The sequence below is a fragment of the Myotis myotis genome, unplaced genomic scaffold, assembly GCF_014108235.1.
Source record: "Myotis myotis isolate mMyoMyo1 unplaced genomic scaffold, mMyoMyo1.p scaffold_m19_p_8, whole genome shotgun sequence".
In the NCBI taxonomy this organism is placed as follows: Eukaryota; Metazoa; Chordata; class Mammalia; order Chiroptera; family Vespertilionidae; genus Myotis; species Myotis myotis.
The window spans coordinates 53,856,330-53,872,960 of record NW_023416390.1 but is presented as its reverse complement, the minus strand read 5'-3'; the positions used below and the strand labels follow the sequence as shown (position 1 = coordinate 53,872,960).

Genomic DNA, 16,631 nt, shown 5'->3' with positions numbered 1-16,631 from the left:
ATGTGCAAAAAACCCCCAAACAAACCGAAAGCACAATAGAGATTAGAATTTAAGAGTTAACTGAACATTTTCCCATTAAATAAACAATTTCCTAAGAGTAGTTCAGAGACTTTCAGGAATTGTGTTTACTATGTTAGACTAGTAAAATATTATTTTAGGCAATAATACTAGTTTTGGCTTCCTAAGTGTCTACTGTGCATCAAGATTAACAGCTTCTGCAGATGAGAGACTTGAACCATTATTCTTCTGATAGAAAAAAAGACTCACTAACCAATTTATGACCCTCTGGTGACCATCTGATCAATTGTGTGTCATTTGGAATTCTTTCTTCTGTTATCAGCTGCCTGGAAAAAAGATAAAAGGAAAGAACTACCAAATGAATAAATCACAGTGTTTTGTTTTGTTTTAATTATTACACTAAAAAAGCATAATATGTTTTTTGAGGAAGTCACTGACCTTTTATTTAAGTCATAAATGTCATATGAAGCTGTGTAGGAATGTCTCCATTTCTATAAAAGAAAATAAACATTTCAGGCTTCTGTGATTATGGATAGTTTTTCTACTTGCTATAAGAGCTCAAGATGACAAAGTAATAAAACGTATAATTCTCAAAGTTTATCTCTTCTTATAATTCTCTATTTAGATTCTTAGAATTTTGGAATTAGAAAAAAATCTTAGAGACCATCTAGTCCAAACTCCTCTGGATTTCATCTACAATTTTAACATCACCTTTGCCAAGGAGCCTTTCCAGGACCTCAGGAGGCTGAAGTGCCACTTCCCGTGTAAACATTATTCCTAGCACTAACCACAGTATATTAAGTTCACCTGTTTAAGAAGAATGCAAATTTTCACTTTTCAACCATTTTACTAGCAAAATATTTAAAATATCTATACTTCTAGCCCAGCCAACGTGGCTCAGTGGTTGAGTGTCAACCTATGAACCAGGAGGTCATGGTTTGATTTCAGTCAGGGCATATGCCCGGGTTGTGGGCTTGATCCCCAGTGTGAAATGTGCAGGAGGCAGCCAATCAATGATTCTCTCTCATCATTGATGCTTCTATTTCTCTCTCCCTCTCCTTTTCTCTCTGAAATAAATAAAAATATTTTTAAAAATCTATACTTCTATTGCTAGAGGTGATGTGGAGAAATGTTTACTTTTCTACACTGACCATAAAAATATGAAGTATTATAGATATTTTGAAAGCCACTTACCAATATATATTAAAATTGAAATACATATACTATCAATATTTTAAACAACCCTCTCAAGAAGATCAAAAATGAAAAGGAAACCAAATCTAAAGAAATCAGAAGAAATAATAAAGGTAAAAGCAGTAATCAAATAGAAAAAACAGTAGAGATAATTCACCAACGTCAAAAATTGGTTCTTTAAAAGATTAAAAAATGCTAACATAGTAAGTATGAGAGAAAAAAATGTATGAATGACAAATATCAAAATGGAAAATGATATATCACAACAGACTACAGACATTACAAGATTATAAGACCCTACTACAAACATTTTTTTGCTAAGAAATTTTAAGTTAGAAAAAGGGAAAATTCCTCATAAAACAAGTTATTAAAAATAAGACAAGAAAAAATGAAATATCTGAAGCAAAAATGGAAAAAAGATAAATATATATATGATTACAGATTCATATTTATGAAAAAATGTTTATATGTGGATGCAAATGTAAACTTAAAAAATCATTTATCTGAATGTCCATCTCCCTTACCATATTCCTAGAGGGAAAAAATTGTCTTCTATTCACCTTTAAAATACTAGAGGTTGGTCTAGTGGAACTGCATAGTATGTATTCAAGGAAGAAACACAATGAAAAGAAAAGTCAGATTTTATCTAGAAGGATGAAATAGATATGAAATAAGTTACCCAAGGACCCAGCTGTATAATGGCAGAGCTGAGACACAAGCCATGGTTCCTAAACTTGAATAATATTTCCCTCATATCATTTATCACCCTGTAACCTCTTATGTCAACAAATATTTATTAAGTCCCTACTTTTTGCAAGTTCTACATTCCTTTTTGAATCCTGGATTATTTTGACACACCCCAGGCTTGTTTCTGGGAACCCTCTGAGTATACTTGCTAGAGCCAAAAGGTGTGGTGCAGGCTAAAAACACAGAGATTTAAGAAGGTCTGAGATCATTTCAGGATGACAGATCCATCCCAGATTTTAAAAGGACACCCAACGCATTTGTAATGTTCACTTCATCTTTTGGAACAGACTCATCTATCTACACTAATAAAAGACAAACATGCAAATTGACCATATCTCCACTACACCCTAAGCCACGCCTACCAGACAATCAGAGCGACTATATGCAAATTAACCCAACCAAGATGGCGACTGGCAGCCATGAAGCTAGAGCAAGCAGGAGGCTTGGTTGCCCCAGCAATGGAGGAAGCCAAGCTTCCCACCTGCCATTGCCAGCTCTGAGCTCCACTCAAGGCAACAAAGTTTCAATTATAGAAGATAAATAAATCCCAGATACCTGCTTTCAGCCGGCTGTGCCCATGAAGCTGGAGCGAGCAGGAGGCTTGGGTTGCCCCTGGCGATGGAGGAAGCCAAGCTTCCCACCTGCCCTGGCCTGCTCAGAGCTCCACTCAAGGCTACAAAGTTTTAATTATACAAGGTAAATAAATCCCAGAATAAAACAAAAAAAAGGAGAGGCTGGGAGCTTCCATCGCTGGGGGGCTTGGACAGCCTGGAAATGGCCCTCAGCCCCTCACCCAGACTGGCCAGGCACCCCAGTGGAGACCCCCCAGCCATCAGCCCCTCACCCAGGCTGGCCAAACCTCCATGGGGTGAAGGTCCCACTGAGGGGGCTTGACCAGCCTGCAAACAGCCATTAGCCCCTCACCTAGGCTGGCCAGGCATCCCAGTGGGGACCTCCACCCTGAAGGGGGTGTGACCAGCTGCAAACAGCCATCAGCCCCTCACCCCAGCAGGACCCCCACCCTGATCCGGGACGACCTTCAGGGCAAACCAGCCGGCCCCCACCCATGCACCAGGCTTCTATCCTATATAATAAAAGGGTAATATGCAAATTAACCCTAACAGCAGAATGACTGGAAATGACTGGTCACTATGAAACACAATGACCACCAGGGGGCAGATGCTCAATGCAGGACTTGTCCCCTGGTGGTCAGTGCACTCCCACAGGGGAAGCTCTGTTCAGCCACAAGCCAGGCTGATGGCTGCCAGCACAGTGGTGGTGGGAGCTTCTCCCGTCTCCTCAGCAGCACTAAGGATGTCCGACTGCAGCTTAGGTCTGCTCCCTGCTGGTAAGTGGACATCCCCTTAGGGGTGCCGGGCTGCCAGAGGGATGTCTGACTGCCAGCTTGGGCCCAATCCCCCAAGGAGTGGGCCTAAGCCAGCAGGTGGACATCCTCCGAGGGATAGGCTGGGCTGAGGGACACCCCCCCCTCCCCCACCGAGTGCACAAATTTTTGTACACTGGGCCTCTAGTTTAGGATATAAACATTGGCAACTATCCCCTGTGAAGTATTATTAGATAAAACAGGCTCCCTATCTCTGAAGAGTTCATAGTTGAATGGGGGACATGAACAAGTGAATACAAGAAAAGAATCACAAAAGATTAAATAGAGATGGGTGGGGAGAGGTAGAATTCATAAATTGGGCCTTGGGGAGAGAAAAAGCCCTACAAAAGGTGATTCTTGGACCAAATTTCAGTGGCAGAGGACGTTCACACAGAGAAGAGGTAAATGAAAGCATTGTAGCAGAGAAAAATGGAAGCACAAAGATAGGAAAGATCACGGAGTCTTCTAACCTGGATTCAAGTCTTGCTATAGACTGAATATTTATACCTCCCATCCTTAAATCATATGTTGAAGTCCCCAATGTCATCATATTTGGAGGTGGGGCCTTTGGGTGGTGACTAAAATTAGCTCAAGAGGTTGGAGCCCTCATGAATGCATTAGTTCCCTTATAAGAGACTCCAGAGAGATTCTTTGCCCTGACCACCATGTAAGGATATGCAGAGAAGATGGCCTGTTATGATCCAGAAAGCAGCACCTCACCAGACACTGACTCTGCCAGCACCTTGATTTTGACTTCTCAGCCTCCAGACAGTGAGAAATAAATTTCTGTGATTAAGCCATCCAGTCTGTGGTATGCTGTTACAGCCGCTTAAATGGACTAAGATAAGTCTCTAAGGTGTAACAGCAGACAAGTTTCTCTCTAAGCTTCAATTTTCTCTTTATGAAAATGTCCACAATGACAACAATAATCTCATGTGAATTAGAATGCATATGAAGTGCTCAGAAGGATGAAATAGATATGAAATAAGTGAAGTGCTTAGCAAGGCTCCTGGAATTATCAATGTGTGATAGGTGAGGCTACTGTTTCTAGCGCATTAGGCAATGAGTAAAGATGGTAGGAGAACATCCATACCAGGCTGCATGGTATTTATTTATGTATTCACTTATATTTTATAGCCACTTAGAAGTGATCATTACTTCTTAAAAATATCTTAGAAGTAATAACTGATCTTTCTGGAAGCACTAACTCAGTCATGAAGAAGTCATGAAGTAGGATATAAAGAACACTGCATAGCAGACCTTCCAAGGAAATGGAATAAAATTAGACTAATTTTTGTTGTTCTGGATAGGTTTCTTGAGCATTAGTCAAAAAATTTATGCTGCACAGAAAATTCTATTGCATACTCTGGGAAGTAAAATAGATGTAGTTCTTTACTTTCAATAATCTTATATTTTAGTGTTTTGCAATAAATTTATGAAGAAAGTAAAATAAGCTAACATGTTAGAGAGTAAATGGTGCATTGTGGGGGAACAGAGTGACAGAGGGCAATGTTAGACAGAGTGATCCAAACCAGCCTGGACCTGAATTACTAAAAAGGGAGAGCCAGTTGATGATTGGGGAAAGAAAGTTCCAGAAGAAAGCAATGGAAAATACATTGGCCCATAGGTAGAAATGAAAGTAATGTTTGATTAAAATAAAAAGCTGTGTATTTAAAGGTTCTTAACTTTGGATCCTTGGGTCACCTGGGAGTCCTTAAATCTACCCATGCCTGGGCCCATCCATGGGTATGCGGGGCTAATTGGTGAGGGGTAGGTTACATGCATCTGTATTTTTAAAAACCTCCTCAAGTCATTCTAAGGGGCACACAGGAGGAGAAGCACTGGCCAACCATAGTGAATGCAGAGAGAGTTGGTAGGAGATGGGTTCTGATGGGCAGAATGGGGTCCAATCACACAGGCTTCTGAGGATGCTGTGTTAGAGTCTGAGCTATTGGAAGCCAATGATAATGAGGATTTAAGCATAAACATGATATAATCTGACTTAAAAGCTCTTGGATACTGCCTGACAAGCATGGATGGCAGGAGAAAGGAACAGAGTGAAAATAGAATAAGCAGTTAAATACACATGTATATTCCAGTGACATGACAAATACAAATTACCAGTGAGGGCTGTCCAGCTAAGGTCCACCAGGGAATACCCATTAGTGCACTTCAAATTAGTGCACCTGCTGAGCTTGGCTACATAGTAAATTGAGTTGGCAGTTACTATTCCATTTCTATCTTAACCTCACAGTCTTTATATGTTAGTCTTTAACATAGGCCAATGTCATTCAGTGGTTCACAACCTTGATTGCCTATTGGAATAATCTACAGATTGAAAAAAATAATAGTGATGCTGGCTTCACTCTAAAGACTTCAACTCATTGATTTGAGCATTGAACTTGGACACTGAGAATTTTGTAAAACTCCAGTGATTTTAATACATAGACAGCAGTACAAACCACTGAATTAAACAAACAATAATCCATTAATAGGGAACAGATGTGCTAAAATTGGCATAGAATTCTGATTTGCTCATAGTTGATAAGTTTAGCAGAACATAGTCATCTAGTCTTCATGTCCAGGAAATGGAGCCCAGCACAGTGAATCCAGGGTAAATATTATGATTGGGAGTCACCATCCCAAAATAGGAAACGGAATATGGGATGGTTTGCTTGGCCCGAGTACAGCAGCATTGGTGTTTGAGATAAGGTATTTATACTAATATTTATCATTTATTCTAGAAAACAAGCAGAGATGGGGATCCCCAGCTTAGTATTTTTTTTCAATGCAGGATATCTCTACAGGTTTTTGGTTTTTCTTACGTCTCACAACTTCCTATACTTCCCATCCTGTTGTCAAATCCACGAATAACCCAAAAGCTGAGGTTAAAGTTACTGGTGCTTTGCAGCCATCCCAAACATGAAGAGGATGTGTGATCAAACTGTAACCTTTCCATGAATGTGGGAGAATTTGATGTGGGGCTGGATGACTGGGGGAAGCTAAGTGTTCTTATAGGGATGGGGCTCCCCTTTAGAATGGGGTGTATATGGTGGGACAGGCAGGCTGGGGAGTGGTCTGGGTCACCTTTCAGAGTCTCTTCTGAAGGAAGAGAAGTTTAATTTTTTTCAAAGCAAATACTTATTGAGAGTTTTACTGCATGTAAAGCTGAGACAAAGAAAATAAGGAGTTATATTACTGGATGTTCAAGTCAGACATGCAAACTTACTTTTCAATTATAAGTTCTATTTTGTTATGTTTTTAGTATCTATATTATATTACCTATACTTTTTAGTATTTGCAAATACTCAAATAAATGTCTTTTAAAACATTTTTTGGACTTATGAATGAGAAGCATTTCTCCTCCACAGGCTGCTTTTAGTGCCTGCTATATTACTAGGTATCAATCTTAAATGTACCAGTACATATCCTGGAAATCAGTTATAACATAACATACTCTTAGGATTCTTTAAATGTCACAATAAGAAAACATTTATGTTACCTTCACATAGTTGTACTCGAAGAGAACAAACTGTCTATCAGGAGACACTGAATAATCACTTATAGAATGTCCAAATTGATCCTGCCAATCAAGTAGAAAAAAGAACAATTAAACAATCCCATTTAACTGCCATTTATTGAGCACTTACTATGTAGAGGGTATCGCTTTAGATATGTGGCTTGTGCCTTGGGAGCTTACAATCTGGAAAGATGGCACATTCCTCCACACCAATGACCATGATGAAAGGTGGATGGTGATCAGGGTTAGAGAACCAGGGAGGGAAGGATTAATTTTAATGAAGAAAAGACAGCTGTGAGGGTGGGGATCAGAAACAGAGAACTTTCTTGGTAGGGGGAACAGCATGAGCAAAAAGGGTATATATATATATATATATATATATATATATATATATAAAATTGATTTTTACAGAGAGGGAGGGAGAGGGATGGAGAGTTAGAAACATCGATAAGAGAGAAACATCTATCAGCTGCCTCCAGCACAACCCCTACTGGGGATGTGCCCGCAACCAAGGTATATGCCCTTGACTGAAATCGAACCTGGACGCTTCAGTCCTCAGGCTGATGCTATCCACTGAGCCAAACTGGTTAGGGCAGGGTATGCATATTTAAAGACTGTCTAAAGGTTAGGTGTAACATGAATACTAGTACAGTATATGGTACATCAGACAAAATACAAGCTAAGAGGACATAAAATTATAAAAATAGCTAGGACTTAAATATAAGAAGCAGAAATATGACTATTTTTGCAGATGAATTTGCTAGAATCTTATCTGTTTTTTACAAAGGTGCTCTGGTGACACAGTGACTGAGATGAGATGAGAGGGGTTGTCTCAGCCCTGGATGTGGGCAATGCAATGATCTGGTCTATGGTTTGGAGAGACGGACACACATTAGAATACTCACTATGACAAGATGAAACAAGCCTTGAACCAGGACTCTACAGTGAAATGGAAACCTGAGAGACACTTGAGAGGTTTTGTTGATTAGCTAAATATGGGGAGGAGCCAAGGAGGATTGGCTTGTAGGAGAGCACTATTTACCAAGATAGGGAACTCAGGAAGAGGAGCAGGATGCTCTCAGTTTGCTAGGAGAGTGAAGGGAAAATAACTAGTTTAGTTTGGGATACTGAGTTTAAAATGCCTGCAGACCATTCGTATACAGAAACAAGCAAGCTATTAGAAACAGAGGTTTAGATCATGAGAGGAGGTTAGTGTTACAAGTGTATACTGGAGAATCAAGGCCAGAAAGAGAATGCTGAGGTTGTGGAAGGGCATGGACTTTACTGAAGGAGAGCATGCAAAGTGAGGAGAGGGGCCAGCCAAGTGAGGAGAGGGGCCCTGAGGACACTTACATTTAGGAGTATGGGCAGAGGAGGAGGAATCGTCAAAGGAGACTAAAAAGTAGCCAAGGCAGGGAACATTCCAAGAAGGAGAGAAAGATCCACTGTGCCATATGCTGCAGAGAGAGTCCAACAGCATGAAAAGATAGTACTCAGAATTTAAAAGGTTATGAAAAAAATCCCCAGAATTTCCTTAAAGTATGAATTAATTATGTGATTAAACATACAAATGTACTGTTCTCCAAGAAAGTGGAGCTGTTTCCATGGTCAGCATTGAATAGCAAGACATTATTTTCTTGTTTGTAGAGATATTCATGGTCTAAAGAGAGAAAACGACCAGATCAATATTTCAAGTTGCTATTAAACATCTTCATAAGCTAAAAATTATGCAATAAAAATTTAAGATTCAAGTTTGCACAAATACTAAATAAGCATTTCTAAGTTTAAAAAAACATTAAGTGATGACTATTACACTGGTATCCATTCACTTGTCCATGATTTTTGTGAAATAAGCTTTCTAGCTTAACTTCCTTTGCACCCTTAGGTAGAAAAAGATTCTCTCTTATATGGTTTTAAAAAGCAAGAATATCTTCTCAGTACCATAAAAGTGCTCCACAACCTAATTGGAATGAATATAAGCATAAAAATTCGCCCCCTTCCCCAAAAAATCCTTACCTGAAATCCACCGCAAGTTGTAGTTCTTCATTCTAATAGTACTTTTTAAATAATCAGTTAGAGTGTAGGTCCTGCGATCATCAACTATAACATCATCTGTTGGTTGAAAAAAGAGCCAAATGTTTAGTAAGATGGAATAGCCTAATTTTTGCATAAAATAAACAAATGGGTCTCTACAATATACTGGTTACAAGATACAAAAATATACTCACAAAATGCAAAGCACATTTTGAAAGATTTCGAATTGGGTGGATGGAGTGAAAACGCATTTAACCATTAAAGAGTATGTGAGTGTATGTTTCACCATATATTAGTGACCTTCATTATGAAGGTCTAGATTAGTGATGTTCAATCTATACTAATAAAAGGGTAATATGCTAATTAGACTGGATTGACCGGACATCTTCTGGATGTCCGACTTCCTTCCGGACAAAGCCATGATGGTGGGGGCTGAGGCAGAGACGATTAGGGGCAATCAGGCCGGCAGGGGAGGGCAGGTAAGGGAGAGATCAGGCCGGCTGGGGAGAAAGCAGTTAGGGTGATCAGGCAGGTGGGGGAACAAGCATTTAGTGGTGCAATCAGGCTGGTGGGGGAGCAGTTAGGGGGCAATATGGCAGGCAGTACAGCAGGGGCGCAGTTAGGGGTGATCAGGCTGTCAGGGGAGCAGTTAGGGGCAATCATGCAGGCAGGCAGAGGTGATTAGGGGTGATCAGGAAGGCAGGCAGAGTGGTTAGGGGTGATCAAGAAGGCAAGTAGGTGAGCGGTTAGGAGCCAGCGGTCCTGGATTGCGAGAGGGATGTCCAACTGCCGGTTTGGGCCTAAACCGGCAGATGGACATCCCCCAAGTGGTCCCGGATTGGAGAGGGTACAGGCCAGGCTGAGGGACACCCCTCCCCTCCATTCACAAATTTCATTCATTGGGCCTCTAGTAAAGATACAATGTAAGTACACTTTCTAGTGAGCCTTATTAAAAATTTTTAAGATGAAATTAATTTTAACAGTATCTTTTATTTAATCCAATATATCCAAAATATCACCATTTCAATGTGTAGTCAATATTTAAATGCTATTACTGGGGTCTTTAACATTCTTTTTTAAATGCTACATCTTTGAAATCTGGTATATATTTTACGATTACAGCATATACTAGTTTGATTAGGCACATTCCCAGCCAATAGCTGCTTTCTTGAGGCCCCGAGGTCTCTTTTAATCCCTCTCCCAATGCACAGACCTTTAAGACATGCTCATTACCCAATTCAGGGATCTTTGGTTTTATGGTCACTTTTCCTTAACTTGGTGGAAGTTTTCATGAAACCTTGCCCTTGATTCTGTAACTCTTCAGCTGTTCTGACTCATTTACCGTTACTTTTTCTATCTCCTGCTTTGACTCAATGTTTCTCCATTGACCTCTAAGGCAGAAATGCTTTGATACTCAGCCTTCAGCTTTCTGTGCTTCTCTCTCTATATTATTCCTTCCAGAGAACTCCGAAGAATGTGACTTCCTGAATTTTAGGCATATTTTCCATTTAAATAAATGACAAAATCTGTACTCATTACCACACCCCAAATACATTTCCCGTGCTGTGTTGAGGTTTCTTAGTTGACTTGTCCCATGCTTAATCCTATACCTACCTTATCTAAAAGTATTGTCTTCCTTCCAAAACTAGTTTTCCCTAGAGAGTTTGTGTGGTTTTAAATTTTTTACTGGTGACCCAAATTCAAAATCTGAACATCATTTTTGATGTCTCCCTCTCTTTTACCATTATCCCCATCCACACAATCCTCTAGAGCAACAGTTCTCAACCTGTGGGTCACGACCCCTTTGGGGGTCGAATGACCCTTTCACAGGGGTCACCTAAGACCATCGGAAGACACATATATAATTACATATTGTTTTTGTGATTAATCACTATACTTTAATTATGTTCAATTTGTAACAATGAAATTGGGGGTTACCACAACATGAGGAACTGTATTAAAGGGTGGTGGCATTAGGAAGGTTGAGAACCACTGCTCTAGAGTCTTCCTGTGAAACCTTTTTTCCCAGGTATCCCTGGCATAGGTTTCTCTAATCCAATGCTTCCACTGCATAGCCACTAGAATCTTTCAATGATTCGCCACTGCCTGCAGGAAGATTCATACTCCTCAGCCTGGTATTTGTGGCCTCCACAATCTAGCATGAGACTCCCTTTCCAACCTCATTTCTACTCTCTCCTGCATGAACCTTCTTACCTAGCTACACTGATCTGCCTACTGAACCCAACAGATCTTCTGAGGCTTTTCTGCCTCTGTTTCTTGGCCTAAGCCACTTCCCTGCAATGTCTTCAACTGCTTCCTTGGCTGTGGCAATGCTCCACCCTCCAATTCCCACCTCTTCACAGAAACTTCAATTCTACCTTCTCTGACTTTTGCCCCACACTGCTCATTTGGCTCTTGTAACAATGACCTGCACTGATAACTGTTTTTCCAGGCCTACCAGCCTACCTGTGTGGTCTCTACACAGGTAGGCCATGTAGGGCCTTATGAATGTATGTACGTATGTATTGCATCCATCTTAGCTCCTAGCACAGTTCTATGCCATAGTAAGTAGGCACACACACAAAAAGGTTTTGTTTTTGAGTGACATAGGATATATTCCAACAAGCATAGTCAAGACAATGTGATTCTTCTTCCTCAACCCCAGATCTTCCACTGATGACAAACAGCCTAAAGTCTTTTTTTCCAAATTCTCTACTGTTTCCACATGCAAGCAAACACACACTCACAAAAGCAACCACCATCATAATATTCCTACAGTGGCAATTCTTACTCTTTGGGGATTGTAAAGCTAGCAATACCTTCTCTAGTTAATTTTTTACAGCCTTTGGAAATGTTATTCTCTTATAGGAAATCCTCTTTCAAAATCTATTCTTAAGACTTTATTTCTTTTGATCTTATCACACAGTCTTGATTCTGCCTATGAAAGCTTTAGTTTTAAACAGATAAATTTGCAACACTTTGCTTCATTACTCCATGGATTTAAACCTAGTTTATTAATTAAGTAAAAGAGGTTTGTTTTTTTAGAAAAAAAAACACCTTTCTTTTTTTGTTTTTTTTCAAAATTAGGTCTGCATTTCACCTCTGAAAGTTAGTAAGATATTTATGTTTGTAAGCAGAAATAGAGCGAATGAATATAACCAGCCTTTGGATTTGTCAACATTCAAACAAGAGTAAAGCCTTGGGCCACAGAAAATATTATGTGAAACTTATATTGGACTATAAAACTACAAATCTAGATTTGTCCACTAAATGCCCTCAGTTGTTTGTATTCATTCAATCAGTCTTTCATACATCAAATAGCTATAAAGTGAGTACTAAAAATGCTGTTGAGAATATATAACCTGCTACCAAGAGATATTAGTCTAACATATACATAACACCCATCCCTAAATTAGTATAAATCAAAATATAAATGGTTATAGACATTCACAGTCCTAATGTTATCTGCTACTGCTTATGTCTAGATAGACCTATACTTACAGCCTACCTCACTTTTTTTTGCATATACAGCAATGGACTGAATGTTTGTGTCCCACAAAAATTCATATGTAGAAATTTTAACCCCAACGTGATGGTGTTTGGAGATGAGGCCTTTGGAAGGTGATTAGGTCATGAGAGTGGATTCCTCATGAATGGAATTAGTGTGCTTAGAAAAGTGACTCCACCATGTGATGCCACAGGACACAGACCCTCACCAGACACCAGACACTGAATCCGCAGTGCCTTAGACTTCCCCATCTCCAGAACTATGAGAAATAAATGTTTGCTGTTTAAGTCACCCAGACGATGGTAAGCTGATACAGCAGCCTGAATAGACTAAGTTGTATATATAAAAAGCAGACATATCCCCACAGAACATCTATCACAGATTCTTGGTTTTGTAAGAAGAGAATGAATTGAGTATCTCTAATAGATCACACACAGTATTTACTCAGGTTTCCCAGAATAATACAACTACATCTGAAATATTGTTAATTGAGGTAAAATTCCCTGTGCTGTCACCTGCTGCCCAGAGTGCTGCTCTTCTCACTGAGCACTTATCTACCCTCCTCAGACACTGCTGGGCTCCTTTTCCGTTAGGCCATAGCTTTTCTAAAGCCATCCTCTCTACCATGCTCAGCCTCCTTTCTGCTCATAATGGGCCCAGCGTGATTTTGACCCATCTGCTCATGTTCCAGATATCAACATGGATGCCACACTCTTGCTATGGCCCATGACACCCATGCCAGGCTCAGGTCCCCTTGTTCTGTGTTCTGAGTGTGAACCAACACTCAGCTCCTTTACAATGACCCTGCGAGTCAGCTTCCATATCCTGGCTACCCAGCCCAGAACAGCGCTGCTAAATTGGAGCAAGTAGAGCAACAAATGTTCCTTGTTTTTTGCCTTGCCATTTGATAAGCAGTGTGCATTGGAAGACACTTGTGAAACATCTAGCTAAGCGAGTTCTGTGAGATGTGAGTGCCAAGTCCAGGTTTTGACCTTTAGCAAGTTCACAGTTGGCTGCCAAGTTACAACCTATTCTGTCAAACAGAGGACATGCCCACGTCTCTCCTTCCTGTCTACTTGCTCACTGACAGGGCGCTGCTGCGGCGACAGATGAAGGGCTTTGGCTGCTTGTGTGGTTTTCCTGGTGGGCCTGGGACATGTCGTTCATTTGACTTATCAGTTCAAAGCACTGTGCTAGCCAAGTAGAGCAGTTAATCATATGTTATCCGTCAGCATATATAGAAACTCTCAGATTCACATTAAAAATAATTTAAATTTTCTTCAATTTAAAAATTAAAAAAAAGGCTAACAACTTTATATTCTACTTCTTGGATGAGAGCAACCAGTAGGTTGAACCATAGGAAAATGCCATTTTTTATCAGTCAAAACTGCTTTAGCATAACAGCTTCCAAAATGATTCAACCTGAGGATGAATTCTCATCAAAGTGTGTGGTCATCTAATGAATCCTTGCTATGGGATCAAAATCATTTCTGAGTACAAGTAATTCCAGAATGGCAAGATCCAAGTAAGAGAGTAATGTCGTCCCATGGAATAGTCTTGCTTTGATCAGTTGTTCCTTTATGGTTACAGGATATTTTGAATACTTATATACTCATTAATAATAAACTTTTTTTTGTCTGTATTAAGCTATGATGTATAATATTTCTACTTCACAAAGTTAAGCTGTTTTAGTAAATAAGTGGCTAATGAAATATGCTCTTTACACCTCATAAACTCATAAAGTTATTAAACATGGGAAAAAGATATCTGGTTATAAAGTACTTGTGTTCCATATGGTAATTGTGGGAAACTGTTTATTGCCTTCACTATCTGATAAGCATAGACAGAGAACCCCACCCCCACCCCCCCAGGCTGGATGCCTTTGAAGCCCTCGCAAAGGTTGGAGCTAGGCGCCACCTCTGTTTGTCCAGACAGTGGTAGCTGAAACAACTCCCCCATTTATTATTATGTAAATCCTTGCTGATGGGCTAGTCTGCCTGTTGCAGGGGGTCACCTGCCTAAGGGCTATGCTATGGGTGCATCCCAAATCAATAAAAGCTTGGTGAGGCCTGAGCACGGGAGGAAGACCTTCCCCTTGAGTTGGACTTGCCCACCTGGTCCTCCAATATTTCAAATTATCTCTTGTCTTTTCATATTCGTGTGCGGCTCTGCTTCCAGTTCCTGAACCCTGAGCCACACGGGACGTGGGAAGGAAACACTCAACATCTGGCACCCAAAAAGGGAAAACTGGAAGTGAAGGTTTCGCTAGAGCGAAAAAAGGAAGTTTCACCGAAAAAGGTGAGGAAGAAAGAATTCACCAAGAAAAGGTGTGGAAAATTCACTGAAAAAAGGTGGGGGAAATTCACCGCACGCAATGCCCAGGATCAACTTCAGAAGTCTCAAGCTATAAGTAGGCTGGGAACGTTTCGGGGCAGGATTTGGTTTTTAAAAAGTAAGAAACTTTATTAGAGACTTTTGATTTGCATGCTTCAGGAGTTAAAATTTTAGAAGGTAATCTCTTACAGTTTTTGCATAGAACATAACCTTTGGTTTCTTGAAAAAGGGTACATTTGCCAAAAAGTTAGTCAGAACTTGAAAAAAGTCAGCAGCAGGAAAACAATTGCCTCCAAAAATTGTTTCCCCTTGTGGAAAACAGTATTTCATTTGCTAGAGCCTTTAGGAGACGTCAAGGAGGATAGATCTCCTCCCCCTTGCACCCTCCGCTCCTTAAGAGGAGCAAAAAGAAAACAAAAAATGGGAGGAATGGCCTTTATGGCCCCCTCCATGTCCTAATCTTGAAATGTTTAATTCTCCGTGAATAGAATCACCTGTGCAAAAAGGCCAAATTATAAAGAAATTGGGCCGAAACTGGTTTGGCTCAGTGGATAGAGCGTCGGCCTTCGGACTGAAAGGTCCCGGGTTCAATTCCGGTCAGGGGCATGTACCTGGGTTGCTGGCATATCCCCGGTGGGAGATGTGCAGGAGGCAGCTGATCGATGTTTCTCTCATCATCGATGTTTCTAACTCTCTATCTCTCTCCCTTCCTCTCTGTAAAAAATCAATAAAATATATTTAAAAAAAAAAGAAATTGGAATATTAAAAGGTACTTTTTTAAATCAGGCTGAAAAAAGAGTGCCATGGTCATCTTAATGTGGTTTCTTGTCCAAATTAAAATCTTAATTTGTATTTGGAATCTACAATCTGTAATAAGAAATGAAATACCGCTGCCGAATCCACCTCTGGTATGGAGAGATTCAAGGTGGCAGGAAAAAGCAGAGCTATAAGCTCTCCCACAATGAGATTACTTAATGTTTTATTTAAAAATTACCAGAGAACATGTTTGGAACACCAAACTTTGGCTAAGATAACCTTGGCTGCTAGCCATGACTTTAGAAAGCGAAATAGGAAAAAATTTAAAATGTCTTTTTCTATTAAGCATGACTTTGGGAAAAATATGCCATCTGAGTCATTTGCTGAGCACTTGGTGATCCAATATGGATGCCCCCTCCCCAAGTATTCTAAAATTAAAGTCCTTCTTGTAATTGAAAAGCTTTTACAAATTCATAAATGCATCCGGGATTTCTGGGCACATGTAAAGGGAAAAGGCCAGTTTAAAAACGAGTGCACATAGTTTTGAGCTGAACTTGACCTTTTGCTGTGTACAGAATAAAAACCCGAGACTGTTTTGGCCTTAAAAATGGCGGAGATGAACCTGAGAAAGAAATGCAGGTTGGTTTCCAAAGGCGATTTAAAGTAGCTCTTTTGAAATTTCCTGCCCTGAGGCAAGTACCACCAGGAAGTTGATAGTCAAATTTACATGTGAATAGCTATGGGTTTGCTTCTTAACTTCCCCAGCAGGAAAATTGTGACCATTTTGAAATTTAGCAGCTATGCCAGGCTTATTGGCTGGAAACTTAAGACTTTTAAGTTCAAATCATCTAAAAGTATTGAGATTTATAATACTGAAATGTTGATCTGAATATGCCTAGTATGAAATCTAGATGATAGAAGTTAATCTATTAATTAAAAAATGCCTTATATTTTATTTGAAATGTATCCTTAAATGTAAAAGTATTGATTTAAAAAATGCTAAGTATTTAATTTGCTACCCAACATTTAAAGCTCTAAAAGTTTAAGGTCTCTTTTCTTGCCATTAAAAAGTTTAAAGCTACACCCTTTTATAATGGAGGGAGGGATAGACACGCCCTTCCCCTAGCATGCAGGTA

The 16,631-nt window shown here is 39.8% G+C and overlaps 1 protein-coding gene across 2 annotated transcripts in view; it reads right to left on the bottom strand.

Annotated features, from left to right (window-relative positions):
- Nucleotides 1-16,631, bottom strand: part of DPP4 (dipeptidyl peptidase 4) — a 90,437-nt gene that overhangs the window by 55,043 nt on the left and 18,763 nt on the right. For both annotated transcript variants that reach the window (XM_036320364.1, XM_036320363.1), the window contains exons 3-7: nt 8,880-8,975; nt 8,432-8,523; nt 6,846-6,926; nt 457-509; nt 272-344 (exon numbers count right to left, since the gene is read on the bottom strand). In XM_036320364.1, coding sequence (XP_036176257.1) covers nt 272-344; nt 457-509; nt 6,846-6,926; nt 8,432-8,523; nt 8,880-8,975 — 395 coding nt within the window. The remainder of the gene's footprint in view (nt 1-271; nt 345-456; nt 510-6,845; nt 6,927-8,431; nt 8,524-8,879; nt 8,976-16,631) is intronic.